A 16306-nucleotide genomic window follows, 5' to 3' on the forward strand; every position below is an offset into this window, starting at 1 on the left:
ATAATTCTGATAAAGTGTGAGGTGATACATTTTGGAAGTCCTAATAAGAGAAGGATTTCGACAAAGAATAGTAGATCTGTCTGGATTACCGAGGGAAATACGGATCTAAACGTAGAAATTTACAGAGCCCTGAAAGTGTCAGCACAGGCAGATAGGGTGACGAAGAAGGCTTACGGGATGCTTGATTTAATTATCCCGGCAAACTGCATGGGAGCATACAAACTCATCACAACATTGCAGAACATTGGTTAGGCCATAGATGGAATGCTGCGTACATTTTGGTCGACACACTATTGGAACGGCATGAATGCATTCTTCAGCATGCAAAGGAGAAGAGCGAAGCTGTTATCTGGGATAAATAGTCTTCATTCCGGGAGAGACTCGATATGATCATGAGATGCATCGGGAGGATAGATAAACTCCGTGTTGCATTCCTCCCTGGATAGGGGAGGTGATGACATCGTAAACTGTTACTCCACACAGTCCACACCTGAATTACTGTGCGAGGCTCTCGTTTCGAATTCCTCCGCGCAGATGGCGGATTTTGAACTCAAATTTTTGTAAAATATGGAATTAAGAGTTTAATTATTGCCACGAATCCGTCGATTTTAGGGAAAAAGAACCATCTGTTTCGCGAATATCCTTCAGCAAAAGTAAACTGCCATCGTCAATTGCTCTGGCCTACATGAGACGCCAAGCATTTTTGCGTAATCTGCGAACTTTGAGAGAGGACATTCACTTTCGTCATCTAGAACATAAGAACTAGGAGCAGGAAAAGGCAATCTGGCCCCTCGAGTCTGCCCCGCCGTTTAATAAGATCATGGCTGATCCTTTTCACTCAGCTCCACTTACACGCCCATTCACCAGAACCCTTAATTCCTTTACTGTTCAAAAATTTATGTAGCCTCGCCTTGAAAACATTCAGAGAGGTCGCTTCAACCGCTTCACTGGGCATGGAATTCCACTGATTCACAACCCTTTGGGTGAAGAAGTTCCTCCTGACCTCAGTACAACATCAGCTTCCCTTTATTTTGAGCAAAATGCCCTCTAGTCTAAATTAACTTGCTAATGGAAACAACCTCCCTGCCTCCGACTTATCTATTCCCTTCATAATCTTATACGTTTCTATCAGATCTCCCCTCATTCTTCTGAATTCCAAAAAATATAATCCCAGACTACTCAGTCTCCCCTCATAATCCAACCCTCTCAACTCTGGAATCAGACGAGTGAATCTCCTCTGCACCCCCTCCAACGCTTGTCCGTCGCTTGCCAAGCAAGGAGACCAAAACTGCACACTGTACTCCGGTGTAGCTTCACCACGACCCTGTGCATAGCCTCGCTGTTTTTAAACTCCATCCCTCTAGCAATGGCAGACAAAATTCCGTTTGCCTTTTTAATTACTGACTGCACCTGTAATCCGACTTTTCGCGACTTATGCACAAGGACACCTGAGCCTCTCTGCACAGCAGGGTGCTGCAATTTTTTTATACCATTTCAAACAACGTCCATTTTGCTGTTGTTCCTACCAAAATGGATGGCCTCACACTTATCAACATTGTACTCCATCTGCCAGACCTTTGCCCTCTCACTTAGATTATCTATATCCCTCTGTAGACTTTCAGTGTCTTGTGCACTCTTTGCTCTACCACACACCTTATTGTCATCTGCAAATTTTGACACACCACACTTAGTCGCCAATTCCAAATCATGTCTGTGAATTGTAAACAATTGCAGCCCCAACACTGATCCTTGAAGCACAACCCTAGCCACTGACAGCCAACCAGAAAAACACCCATTTACCCCTACTCGTTGCTTTCTACTGGTCAGTCAATCCTCTATCCATGCCAATACATTACCTGTAATACTGTGCAACTTTATCTTATGTAGCAGCCTTTGATTTGCCAGCTCGTCAAATGCCTTCTGGAAATCCAGATACACCACATCCACAGATTCCCCATTGTCCACCATGCAAGTAATGTCCGCAAAGAATTCCACCAAATTAGGGAAACATGACCGGCCCTTCACGAACCCATGCTGGGTGTTCCCAACGGGACAATTTACATCCAGATGTCAAAACCATCAAAATGGCGTAAACGTTCAAATGATCTGAACCATCAACGAACATTGTCGTTATTTGTGGCCCCTACGCTCAAGAGGGTGGAACTGAACTGTTGCCATTCTGAAATTCTCAGACTTCTATTCAATCCTATTGGCATGCTCATTCATTGAGGCGTCCAACTGATACTGTGGTACATGGCCACAAGCCCAGAAAGGGCCCAGGGCAGTTTGGAGGAGCAACCAGAAAATGGTGTGCGTTCATGGCGTGGTAAAAATGAATGTACATTGTGTCAGCCGACGTGCACTATCCTATGGAAGGCATTTTTGAAATCTTAATATTGTACATTCATTGCTTTGTGACTCCTCAAAGTACAAAAAATATTTCTTAGATGTGATTTCATGAAGCCATACCGACTCTGCTTGAAAGAGTTAATGAGAACTGCAGATGCTGGAGAATCTGAGATAACAAAGTGTGGAGCTGGATGAACACAGCAGGCCAAGCAGCATCTTAGGAGCACAAAAGCTGACGTTTTGGGCCGAGACCCTTCATCAGAAAAGGCGGATGGGGAGAGGTTCAGAACACTTGTTACATTTGAAGTATTCCAATCATTGTAGGCCTTCCGTGAATCTAAGGACTCTTTGGAGATTATTCTTAGTACATCACCTACATCAATTTCTTATAAAATCCTAGGATGCAATCCATCGGGTCCAAAGGATTATCAGTCTCACTAGTTTCCCATAGAATAGTTTTTCAGCAAAAATTCTTATGATTATCAATCCAGACCTACCTAGGCCGCTTCATTATAGACTATTTTTGAAGTATTGATCCTCGGAGGTTGCAAAGTCTGTCTTATCCACGTACTTCCACAACTTTCACAGTCATCAGAAATATTTGAGAAACTCAAATTCGTGATTGATTTCCCTTCCCCTTTCCTGATTTTAAAAGATAAATGGATTTGAAGTATCGAATTCCAATATCTAGACAGCAGAGACACAGATTTTCCATAAAAATAACTTACATTCATACTTTTGCTGAACACCTCATTATCCTGTTGATGATTGTTTAATGGCAGGCTAAAGGTATCACGTGTCACTCTGAACTACGGAATGAAGCACCATTGCCTCTGGCTCACTTCTACGATTCTCTAAGGTTTGAGTTAACAACACTCAGGTACGCTATTTAAATTGGTAAAACGAAGAAACTCTGCTCAGATTAAAGTCCGGGACGAGAAAAAAAACATCACAAAAAACAAGGCCTTGCAAACATTCAGTCAACAACAAAAAAAGCGAGGGTCTGTTTAAAGAATAACTGCCAAAAAGAAAACAGGCAACAAGGCTTGATGACTCACAGGCGAACAGGTTGAGGGACCAATTGAAAATGGGTGTGAGTTCCTTGTGAGGTAAATCCAAGTATTTGGCACAAATCTATGTAAAATGTATTGAAAGTTTCAAATGAAGGTTTTGGCTCAGCTGGAACTTTGCGTCTAATCTTGGGATAATAAAATGTGGAGCTGGATGAACACAACAGGCCAAGCAGCGTCTCAGGAGCACAAAAGCTGACGTTTCGGGCCTAGACCCTTCATCAGAGAGGGGGATGGGGAGAGGGTTCTGGAATAAAAAGGGAGAGAGGGGGAAGCGGACCGAAGATGGAGAGAAAAGAAGATAGGTGGAGAGGATCTTCGGAACTGTGTTCTCAGATGGTGTCAAACCTCTGGAGAGGCCACAAAGAGAATTTCACAGGAAGGGTTACCCGTTGAGAAATTTCAATGTTTCGAGATATGGAAGACGCTGCCTTTGTTCGTTTGGAGAAGAACAATGGAATCAAAATCTTGAGGCATTCTTGTAAAGCAATTGCAGAGTGGCGGGGTAAAGCTGAGTACATGGGAATAACATGCACGGGACCAAGCCGAACAACTTGCTTCCGTCCGTGTATGTTAGGGTCTGGATTCCGGCGTGGTGTCTGATTTCCACCCAGATTGTTCACGTCCCTGGCCGCTCATTGGTGTTTAGAACAGCGCTTCATTGCAGCGAATCATACCGACGTTACATCTCATTGGTGTGATTCATCACAAGCAACTCATGATGCTTGCACGTCAAAATCTACTGGTTATTTGGAAATGAGCAGTGGTTTCTGTGAAAACTTCTCAAAGAATTAAGTTTCACAACAGTTAGAGTGTCAGGAGGCGGTGAACGACCTGCTCAGTGTCTGCATTCGGTTACTGTTAAATTTTAATCTGTGAGAGCCACCGCCCAAAAGATGTTGCCAGATTTTCTGGCCCTGATTCTGCTGCAGCTTTTAAACTGTAAGTTTTGTATTGCTTGCTACATTCTGCTACCTGCTCCATCATTGTTGAACAACGTGCACCACTGATATAATTAGTAATCTTTCCCAGAGAACATATTGAGCTGACGTGCAAAATAAATAACACTTCCATTCATTTGAATTCTGTTATTCCGATTTTAATGAGATAGTGGATGTTTGTTGTCTGCAGCGGCTCGATGGATTTGTGAAGTATGCAGACTGAAGTCTCGAACTGTTGATATCGAATCTGTTAACATACTTTTAGACGCTGAGTGCACAAGATGTGTGGTCACTGAAGCAGTTGAAATAATTTGCCCAGTTTGGTTTGTAGATATTAATCGATCGATTCGGGGCAGAAATTGCTAGTGAACGCGGTATCTGTGGGCAGAAAACAGAGGTAGCAGTTCGAGTTCAGCGACACTTTTTCAGTTCTGATGAAGAGTAACTGACTCGAAGCATTCATTCTGTTGTCTCCCTACAGATGCTCTCAGATCTTCTGAGCTCAGAGGCGGTTTCCAGTTTTTTTTTGGTTTCACAGCTCCAAAATCGGTGGTTCTTTGTTTCATTCGATGTTGTCCCAAGTTTACATTCAATCAATTGTAAACTGGGAAGATTTTACAATTGTAGAATCTAATGCATGGACACGATGCTTAGCTCGACCTCCTCGCCGTCTGCCAATTGAGATTTGACTTTAATTCTGACAGTGCCATAATGTGGAAATGTCAAATTTGTAAACACGCATATTTCTGACCAACTACCATCGACAAAATGACCGGCTTTCATTTCTAGTCGGTTCGATTTTATTGAAAGGAATAGAATCTGAAGTGCAGTCTTTTGTTCTGAAAGTACAGCTGAAGGCAACGTCAAATGAACTGTCTTGCTGTGCATTCAATTCGGTAATCAATGTATGTTTGAGGAGCCCTGAACAGGGAAGTCTAAATAAATTTGACAGAAAGCATTAAAAACTGCACCACCATCTACAGAATGTTGTCCCTTAAACAAAAAATGAAGTTTTGTGGGTGCGGGAGATCCGAAAATTAAAAAAAAGAGTGCTGCAGAAACTCAGCATTTCGGGCAGTATTTCGAGACAGTGAAAGCAGTTAATTATTTTCGCGTCTTCTATGGGACACCATTCTTGTGAGCGCAGAGCAGATTCAGCTTGAAGTGTTAAATCTCTTTCTTTCTCCACACGGGTTGGGAGACCCGCTTCTCCACCAGTCCGTGTTTATTTTTTGAATTTCTGAATGCTTTCATTATCATCCATGGCACAAATGGTGTTGAGCTTGTTGAGTGTTGATGCCTGACGCTCACTCAGGCAATTTGGGAGGATTCCACCACTCTTTTAACTTGCGCCATATTAATGTTAGAAAAGACTTCGGGAATCAGTAGGTGATGTATTTGTCGCATAAATACTAACGTTTGACTTGCTGCTATTGCCACAATATTGATCTGGTTCGTCCAGTTCACTTTCTGGTCTTTGGTAACTCGCGAGGTGTTAGTACGTTTCATGCCTTTATTCAGCACCGTGCTTCTTGTTAGATGTTCTCATCCTCCTTTGAGAATTTGTGCATGTTTACACAATGACGTGATGTTCAATGAGTATGGAGCCTTGTTCCTGATTATCATTCTGCCCGCTGGATATATCTTAGTTAAACTATCGATCAATGCCTCCAATCAGGGACAAATTATCCCCAAAGTGTTTTTGACACATTAATTCTTGTAGTGTGCAACAGACAGATTTGCGGACGAGGGAAGCTTTCGTCTCAGTCTGCATGTGCTTACCGAGTTATATCTCCGGAATACGACCGAATTGAACATCCGAATCCGATTCATCTGGTTTACTGCCATTCTGTGCAGTTGACAAGTTTAAAACTCAGCGTTTTTCGCGCAGAAACACCCGGGTGTGTTCAGGCGGCATTGTGTCCTGCCTTGACTCGGATCTCGCAGTTAATGTTCACTCCCGCTTCAGTTCCGTTGATTCCTGCACTTACTGCACTCGACTCACAGCAGCCTGGCTTTGTATCATCTCCCCAGAGTTGTTGTGTCTGTCTTTTTTTTGTCCGTACGAGAGGCGCAGTGAACAAAGTGAACGGTTCGGCATTTCTGTTCGGGTTTGTGTGGCATCTCAGTTCTTTTCCTGAGAAACTGAATATTGCGGATGAGTTATTGTATCTAAATATTTGGTGACAGCAGCAGTTATTGACCGCGATTATCTGATTAATGTCGCTGCAATGTAACAAAAGTCAACTGAAAAAATACTTTGAATATGAACTTTCCAAATTGCAGAAGCAATTACAGTCATCACCGCTTGCTGCATATCCTCGCTTTTGATCAGGGAGTGAGTTAAGCGATGGGATTCAGGGAATGAAATGGAGCTCGGGGCTTTCATTATCCCAGTCACCTCACTCAGGAACTTGTTTTCAATGAATCGTGTGGTGCCCAAAATCCCTTTACAGGAAAATCCGTACTTAATGCATTTGTCCGTTCTCATAAACTGAAATTTGAAGCAATCATTTGAATTTTTCAATCAATAATGCACTATAAATTCGAGTTAATCCCTTTGAAATGCTTATTTTTTTAAAAAAAAAGCAAAATTCATAACGCTCCATTTTGCCACTGTCAGTAAAATGGTATTAATTGTATTTTACATCTGATCGGCATTTCATTGACACTGACAGAAATTTCATACATTGCTGTCAATTTAAATTATTAAAATCGACATAATATGCATAGCGTTTTGTTGTACTTGTTTCTTAAGTCCCTCCGAGAGACCGAGCAGGCGGGAGACTAACTTTTTATTTTGCAATTGACCTCAGGCCAGTGAAAGTCGCGAATGACTAATGCGAGCACATGGTCTGTAAAATGAAATGGCTGCATCGGCTATAGAGTCATTCCACATTGAGAATTCAGTCCCTGCAATGTCTCTACGGAAGTGCAGTGTGATACAAAATGACCAATGTAATTAATATCAATAGCATGTTTGAAATTAGCGACGAATATTTTGGAAAAATATATTCATTTGAGAAGGAGGAACCTTGCCAACATTATTATAATCATTCGGAGTTCTTATCAATTGTGCCCTCTAAAATCCCCCATAAACACACGTAGAAGAGTTATGCTGAACACAAATCGTTAACTCCGTTTCTCTCGGTACAGATTCTGCCAGCGTTTCTGAGTTTCTCGAATAGCCTGTGTGTTTCTTTCAGCTTACCAGCATCAGCAGTGCTTTGCGTCGGGTTTCTCCAAAATCCTGCCACTGATCTCACGTGGGTTTTTTTGCATGAGCAGCTTTGCTTAGCTCATGTCAATCTTCAAAATTCTGCCTTTTTGTACTGAACTCTATGTTTTATTTCATGGATCTACCTGCATGAAATTTTGAGATCATTATTCTTAGATGTGTTTGGGAACCTATTTGCAGAAAACATGTGCGATTGATGCAATATTCAATATCTGGGCACTTGAGAAAAGAAGAAAAAGTGCGATCCAAGTCGCGTGAAAGTACATTCAGGATACTTGGGAACAAATGGAAACCTGGCAAGGGTTGTCGATGAACGGGGGCACAGTAAATGCGGGATAGCAAAACGACGGAATATTCGGCTCCCCTGAAGTAACAGAGAAAAGACCCAGGGGAACAGACGAACTTGCGAATCTCAGCTGTACACAATTGTTGCCTACTTTTATTGATTTTTGAGGCGAAAGCTGTTAAAATGAGCGATGACATGGTAGCAGCGTTGAAGGAAAACCTCTAAAACAGGGTAAATGGTTGGGTCAGAACGGTGATGACAGGTGACCTAAGAATCGACAGCGGGGACATCTTGAGCTAGTGGCCGTGAAACCATTCACGACGTGGTTTGCCTTGTTTTATTTGCCGAATTTAGAAATAAAAAGGTTCAGTTACACCGTTGCAGAAACATTGACGGTTGCCCATGGGAGCATGCAGCGACATAAAAAGCGTCGACATTTATCACACAATCGGCTAATCTTTCATGAAATGCACGTTTCAGTTCCCACATGACATTCGAATAGAATGCAAGAAATCCCGAAGAGGCATGTTAGTGAGAACATCACCACAAACAGTAAGCTCAGGAGTGCGCTTAAAATCTGGTTCATCGTGATTTTCTTCGACTACAGCTGCTCGTATAGTAACTGCTCAGAGCACCATATCACAGATCTCACAGTTATCTTCAAAGGCGTTGTTTTACACAACGTATTCAAAGAGCTAACAGATGCACATGGGTCTGAATGACACCTCCTGCTCTGTCTCTTTGGATCGAAAATAAAACAAAACGCTCAGGGATGAGAATGGCGTGGGATCGTACAAAAGTGCGCTCATGTGATCTGGCCGAATGGATAGAGTACCCCAGGCCAGAAGCTTTTTGTGTGAGATCGCAGAAGAGTTAATAAGAAATGCCATCCCTGTAGTCGAATGCATTTGTTGTCTGCTTTTGAATATTAGTCGATGTTGATTTTAGTTTGTGTTCTACTGCAGGTAAGTCATTTGTCGCTGTGAAATGTGTACAGAACAATGTGTAGACTCGTGTGTGTGGATGTGTGAAAACAAGCAGTTGACATTTTTGCAAGTTACACGAATTGTTACACAGCAAACACGGATGTACGTTTTTCGTCTGTATTATAGAAGCGATGCAGTCATGGATCTCGGCATAATTTCTTCTGTAGAGTGACAAAAATCTTTCTCTCATAGTTTGTTGTATTTGTCGCTTAATCTATGAGAGAGTTTCATGTATTCTTTGAGCACGGCGAAAGCTAATTCTCCTCCTCTTATTCCAGGCAGACCCGGGAACAGTTGGTCTCACCGATCAGGTAATCTTCCTTTATTTTCAGTTATTTCAGTTTCTGCTCCATTCCATCCCTTTGAGCATTCTGGTTTCAATGTCGGTGACGTTTTGATCACAGAATAACCCGCTGATAGGTTTCCAGTCTGAAAAGGGACTGTTTTTCAAAACTGCTGTTTCTTTGCCAGGGGAGAGACTGCTGCTGCTTTCAGACAGACTGAGAATGGATGAGGGATGTTCAGCAGAACATCGTGAGGGATCAACTCCATTCAAGCGACCGCCTCCCATTTTCCACCTCACCTGTCCTCCCCGACTTCCTCATCACAGAAACACCAAACCTTCAATTTTATTGGCTGCGATAGATGTGGGCGGTTTCTAGCGCAGCCTGGGTCAATCAGCCCTGGGCACGGCATGTCACCGTCCAGACTCCTGGGATCTGAGGGATCTCCTCAGTATTTCAGCAGTTCGGAGCAATAGTGTTCGTGCAAACATTCCTCTGATTCTCGGGCCCTGCTCATGGCACAGTTTACAAATACTTACCTCTACCTGTTGCTATGTTTGGTAGTTATTCCGAGATTTATTAGAGATTTAAGAAAAGATCAATGTTCCTAATTATTTCTCGCCTCCGTAAGAACGGAGGAAGCAAACTGGGAGACTGCAGGATTCATCTCCTGCTCCTCTTCTGTTGTTCATGTTTTACAGAGAACGTGAGGCTTGTGAACGGAGGCAGTCGATGTGCAGGGAGATTGGAAGCTCGCTACAGGCAAGGATGGGGGACTGTGCATGATTATAACTGGGACCTGAAGGACGCCGCTGTCGTGTGCCGGGTGTTGGGCTGCGGGACGGCGCTCTCCGCACCGCGCTGGGCTCACTTTGGAGAAGGCTCGGGTTCCATTGCCTTCACTAATGTTCAATGCGCGGGGACCGAGTCTGCTCTGCAGGAGTGCAGTCAATCTTCAGGGTACAGCGCATTCGGGTTGTCGCACTCGAATGATGCCGGAGTCATCTGCTCAGGTAAAAATCTTCCTGCTTCCTGTCTTCTACAGCTGCATTTGCGATCTTCGGAAATCGCAAAACCAAGTCAATTGCCCCTGAAAACGGTGTTGTGTGATCATAATAATGCCAGCACTCACCAATCATTTTTGTGGCGTGAAGCTGGCGGTTTGTGTTAGTTGATACCAGAACTGTTAATTTGAATAAACGCTCGGTGCTAGTCGCCGGCAACAGTCGATACAGTTCAAGCTATAATGCGGGTAGGACAAGCTTTTATTGTTACTTGCCTTGAAAAATGCAAGGAATGAGTCGAACAGCTGGTAATCCGACACATCTGGCACCGCAATCGGCCGTAAGTCACCATGGGGGCGGGTTCGGGCGCAGCCGGGGGCCTGCGACAGTAAAATGGTTCGCTTGTGCACAGTAAATAAATGTCGAGGCGCCAAAATCCCATTCTGATTAGCGTCTGAGCTCATGGCTCGCGGTAAGATCATTCTTGGACAGAGATTGAGGAGCTCAGGAGGACCAGCGGGGTTCGCAGCAGCAGGACAGGCAGCAAGTGAGCAAGCGGCAGAGGAACATCCAACCTCAGGCGGAATATCCCGTCAGTTCTCTGTGATATGTTGATACAGAGCAGATCAAAAGAAGGACAAATCTCAGACAGGGAGAACATCAAACCTTTACCCAAACAAGAGATAGCCAGGCGTAGAGCTGCATGAACACAGCATGCCAAGCAACATCAGAAGATCACGAAGGCTGAGTTTTCGGTCCTAGACTCTTCTTCAGAAATGATAACAAGAAGGTTCCAGGCCCGAAACGTCAGCCTTCCTGCTCGGCTTGGTGTGTTCATCCAGCTCGACACCCTGCTGTTTCAGATTCTCCAGCATCTGCAGTTCCTACTGACACTATATTAAAACAAATCAGGGCAGAGCTGGAGAATGAAAGAAGCCGGTCGATGAGTTGGTTGAACGCATAGCCTGTCATAACAAACAACGCCGACAACATTGGCTCAATTCCCACGCCAGCTGAGGTTACCATGAAAAATTTTCCATCTCAACCTACTCCCCACTTCGAGACATGATTTCCCTCAGTGAAACTGGCAACCGTCTGCCCTCTTTCTCATGGAGGCAGGCCTATGATACCATAGGTTCCAAAGTAAAACCAGGAGTTCAATTGAGATGAGAAATAACCAAAAGGAGTATAATTTTTCACATAAAGGTCCGTTTTATCTAGAACCGTTCAGACTGGGTGATGATAAAATAGAAAATTGATATAGACAGTGTTCCATGATGGCTCACGTGTTTCACCCGAGTATAAATAAATCGAGAAATCAGATTACTGATGTGATTGTCACCACTTACAAATGTAAAGACCTTCAACAACCATAATTTGTTTCACTGGCTTTCCCAGGAAATGTCAGGCCCAGACTGATTCCCGAAAGCAAACCATGTGCCGGAAGGCTGGAGATTCACTCGAATGGAAAATGGGCCACAGTTTGCAAGGACGTGTCCTGGTCATTCGAGAATGCAGAAACTGTTTGCAAGCTACTGGACTGTGGCTCTGCAGCTGAAAGGCCGCTCACTCCGCAGTTTGGACCAGGCTCGGGTCCTTTCATTGGCCCACCAGACTGTGGACATAAGCAGGATGTTGAAGTAATCTGTTCAGGTACAAGCTCCGATTAGTGTGGAAGCCGACAGGTTTCTTGCCCATGTTTTACGTCCTTCCTTCGGTTGGTAACATGTTCTACTTAATGAAGTAAGAAGGGTTTGCATTTAGACTGCACTTAGTATTACATACCATTATCTTCGGGGCGTAGGAATAGACTGTTCCGTGTGTGATCGAGGGCACTTAGCAGATGTTTGACTGACTTGTTAACTTAGAAGTTAATCGCTGCTTTTCAGCCAGGGAATTCCAGGGAAGACGGACAGGTCAAGGAGGTGGGATGAGGTTAGTAGGTAGATGGGTTTGCGGCTTGGGGTGAGAGGAAGAACAGGTTAGGGAGGCAGAGACAGGTTGGACTGGTTGTGGGACGCAGTGGGTGGAGGGGAAGAGCTGGGCTGGTTGTGTGGTGCAGTGGGGGGAGGGGACGAACTGGGCTGGTTTAGGGATGCGGTGCGGGAAGGGGAGATTTTGAAACTGGTGAAGTCCACATTGATACCATTAGGCTGCAGGGTTCTCAGGCGGAATATGAGTTGCTGTTCCTGCAACCTTCGGGTGGCATCATTGTGGCAGTGCAGGAGGCCCATGATGGACATGTCATCTAAAGAATGGGAGGGGGAGTGGAAATGGTTTGCGACTGGGAGGTGCAGTTGTTTGTTGTGAACTGAGCGGACGTGTTCTGCAAAGCGGCCCCCAAGCCTCCGCTTGGTTTCCCAAATGTCGAGGAAGCCACACCGTGTACAGGGGATGCAGTTTCCCACATTGGCAGATGTGCAGTTGAAACTCTGCTTCATGTGGAATGTCATCTTGGGGCCTGGAATAAGGGTGAGGGAAGAGGTTTGGGGGCATGTGTGGCATTTCCTGCGGTTGCAGGGGAAGGTGCCGGGTGTGGTGGGGTTGGAGGGCAGTGTGGAGCGAACAAGGGAGTCACGGAGAGACTGGTCTCTCCGGAAAGCAGACAGGGGCGGGGATGGAAAAATGTCTTGGGTGGTGGGGTCGGATTGTAGATGGCGGAAGTGTCGGAGAATGATGCGTTGTATCCGGAGTTTGGTGGTGTGGTGTGTGAGAACGAGGGGGATCCTCTTTGGGCGGTTGTGACAGGGGCGGGGTGTGAGTGATGTGTTGCGGGAAATACGGGAGACAACTTGGAGTTGAGGTTATTTGATCAGTCATGCTCTTTTTGAATGTTGGAAATTCCGAATGGTCTGAATGGCCTGCTTGGTAAAAACTCCGCAAACAAAATGAGCTCTTCCCTCATGAAGTCACCTGATGTGTAGTATCGTGTTAAACACCTTTTGAAAATTAAAATATATTTCATACGGAACATTCACTGGCATCAATTCTGCTATTTTCCACCGAAAAGAGTTGTAATAACTTTCTCAGGCTGATTTTCTATTCATGAAGCCATGTGGTTTGTGTTAGATTACGTTTCGTTTGCCTTCTGTAACATCCTTTCCAAGATGTTCTCAGATTTTCCCGGTAACAGATGTCAAGCCGCAGACCTACAATCACATATTTTATGATAAGTCAGTGTGAAGCTGGACGAAAACAGCAGGCCAAGCAGCTGTAGAGGAGCAGTGAAGTTTACGTTTCGGGTCGAGGCCCTTCTTCAGAAACACGACTCGAAACGTCAACTTTCCGGGTCCTCTGATGCTGCTTGGCCTGCTGTGTTCATCCAACTTCACACGGTGTAATCTCATATTCTCCAGTATCGGCAGTTCCTACTATCTGTATCACACGTTTTATGTCGCCGTTTCTTTTTCGAACAAAGGTGTTATGTTGGCCGTATTCCAATATGGGACTTATCCAGAATCTAAGGATTCTTGGAATGTTAGTATATTATTGGAATATTAGCACCAGGGCATACATGATCCCCCTCTCTAATTCCTCTAATATCCCATCAGGTCCAGGAGACTTAGCGGTCTATAACCCATCAGTTTCCCTAATGCCTTCACAGAGACATGCCGATCGTGCTTATTTCTTCTTCGTCCCATATGCTCTCTTGATTATTTCGTATATTAAAGATTCTAATAGTGTTTTCCACCATGAAGACTGATGTAAACTATACGCTCAATCTCTCTGCCATTCCATGGTTCACCGTTTTCTGCCAAGCTTCAATTTCTGGTTGGAATAAGTTCACTTTGAAATCTCAATTGTTTATTTAAAACATATTTCAGGCAAATTGTTGTATTCCCCCTGGATATTAGTTCTTATTTTCACCTCGAATTTAATTTCCTCCCGGTATGTTTTCCAGTTATTTTTGTTCGTTTTGAAACCACAACGAACTGTCCAGCTTTCAGTCATCTTTGGCAAATTGCTTTTTTTTGTTGAGGCTTTGCTTAATTCCCGTGGTTAATCATGTTTGATTTATTTTTATTTCCCAAAATCCTTGCGCCTTATTTAGATGGACCTATGCCGAGAAGCGTCTGACAATTTTCCTCAAATACTTTTTCTGTTATACTCCATTCTTAGTTTCCTGCAGATAACCCTGCCGTGTTTAGCCGTATCAATGTTTCGGGCAATTGTTTCTGGCGCAAATTTCTCACTCTCAGACTGAATGTTATATTCAGTGGAATGGCACTGATTCCTTGGAGTTATTTTGCCCTGAAACCACTTGATAAACCTTCTCTCGATGCATCATAAGATGCAAAATAACCGGGAGGAAGAATCCATAAAATAATTTTGGTGACCTAACATTCTGCTCAACAGATATTTATTAAATTTACAAAACAGTGTTGCGCTGATAAGAAGAGCCTTGCAGTCACTCCGTGACAGTCTAAGAAGTACAGTAGTATTATCAAGAGGCGTGTAATCAATAATGCCCATGGATTTCGGGGTGGGTTGGTGCTTGGGGGAACATTATGAATATTGAACTAGAAGCGAATCACACTCAGAATTCGTCATTCAAATGTCGTTGAATCAGACACGTATTCCTTCATGAATCATTGGTATGTTTATGATTAATTATTATCCAGGTCGCAGAATTCCACGGCTTGTAGATGGAGAGTCCCAGTGTTCCGGCAGACTGGAGATCCTGTACGCTGGAAACTGGGAAACAGTTTGTGACCTTCACTGGGATTTGGACATTGCCAATGTGGTCTGTGCTCAGCTGAACTGTGGAGTTGCCCTGTCCGTGCCAAGAGGAATTCGTTTCGGAAGTGGCACTGGGCTAATACGGAGAAATCGCTTGGAATGTAAAGGCAGTGAGACAAGTCTATTGGATTGTGCTCTTTCTCCCGTAACTCAGCATGAATGCAGCCACAGTGACGATGTCAGTGTGATCTGTTCCAGTAAGTACGACCTGACAGAATGAGACATCAGAGATAATGGGGACTGCAGATGCAGGAGAATCCAAGATAACAAAGTGTGGAGCTGGATGAACACAGCAGGCCAAGCAGCATCTCAGGAGCACAGAAGCTGACTTTTCGGGCCTAGACCCTTCATCAGAGAGGGGGATGGGGAGAAGGTTCTGAAATGAATAGGGAGAGAGGGGGAGGTGGACTGAAGATGGAGAGAAAAGAAGATAGGTGGAGAGGAGAGTATAGATGGGGAGGTAGGGAGGGGATAGATCAGTCCAGGGATGAAGGACAGGCCAAGGAGGCGGGATGAGGTTAGTAGGTAGGAAATGGAGGTGGGGCTTGAGGTGGGATGAAGGGATGGGTGAGAGGAAGAACAGGTTAGGGAGGCGGGGACAAGCTGGACTGGTTTTGGGATGCAGTGGGGGGAGGGGACGGTTGGTTTTGTTGGGATATGGTGAATTCCAATATGACTGAAGTTGAGCAGTTCTCACCAAGACAGTGTTTTCAAAAGGGAATCGCAGTTTTTTGTAGAAACTGAAGAGGGAATGACATTGCTGTCATTGAGTCATAAACTCATAGAGCTCCACAGCATGCAAACAACCTCGTCTGTGCAACTTGTCTGCGCCGACCAGATATCCGAACTCAATCCAGTCCCGTTTGCTAGCATACTACTCTGCCTGTGATGCTCCAGGGAAAATAGCCTTGCTTATTCAGTCTCTCCTCTCTCTCGAACCCTTCATCCCTAGCAACATCCTTGTAAAAATTTTCGGAATGCTTTCAAGTTTCACGACATATTTCCTGTACCAAGGAGACCAGAATTGCTCACGTAATCCAAAAGCAGCCTAGCCAATGTCCTGTACAGCTGCAGCATGACTCCTAACTCCTACATTGAATGTTTTGACCAAAAAAAGCAAGCGTTGTCCTGCCTGCCTGCGACTCCACATTTTGAAAGCACTATCTTGGTGACAACTGCTCGTCTTCAGTCATATTGGACGTCACCAAATACCCACAAAACCCATCAGTGAATGATCCCAGAATCGGTTTGGGATTTATGTGAGAAATAAATATTATCCGGCACACCGGGAATAACTCCACTTCTCTGAAAATGTGAAACAAGGTTATTTATAGCCTCAACCTGAACGGGCTGATGGAGCTCGGGGTAACTTCTGGTCTTTCAGACATTACTGACAGTACCATAATCA

At 44.3% G+C, this 16306-nt stretch overlaps 1 protein-coding gene across 1 annotated transcript in view; it reads left to right on the plus strand.

Moving 5' to 3' along the window:
* Positions 1-10766: 10766 nt before the first annotated feature.
* The window catches only part of LOC125450462 (deleted in malignant brain tumors 1 protein-like), a 65359-nt gene continuing 59819 nt past the window's right edge, over positions 10767-16306 (plus strand). Inside the window, exons 1-4 of the mRNA XM_059641166.1 lie at positions 10767-10851; positions 11557-11811; positions 13228-13284; positions 14781-15095. Of these exons, the coding sequence (XP_059497149.1) occupies positions 10767-10851; positions 11557-11811; positions 13228-13284; positions 14781-15095 (712 nt within the window). The remainder of the gene's footprint in view (positions 10852-11556; positions 11812-13227; positions 13285-14780; positions 15096-16306) is intronic.

Source organism: Stegostoma tigrinum, chromosome 40, assembly GCF_030684315.1.
Source record: "Stegostoma tigrinum isolate sSteTig4 chromosome 40, sSteTig4.hap1, whole genome shotgun sequence".
Lineage (NCBI taxonomy): Eukaryota > Metazoa > Chordata > Chondrichthyes > Orectolobiformes > Stegostomatidae > Stegostoma > Stegostoma tigrinum.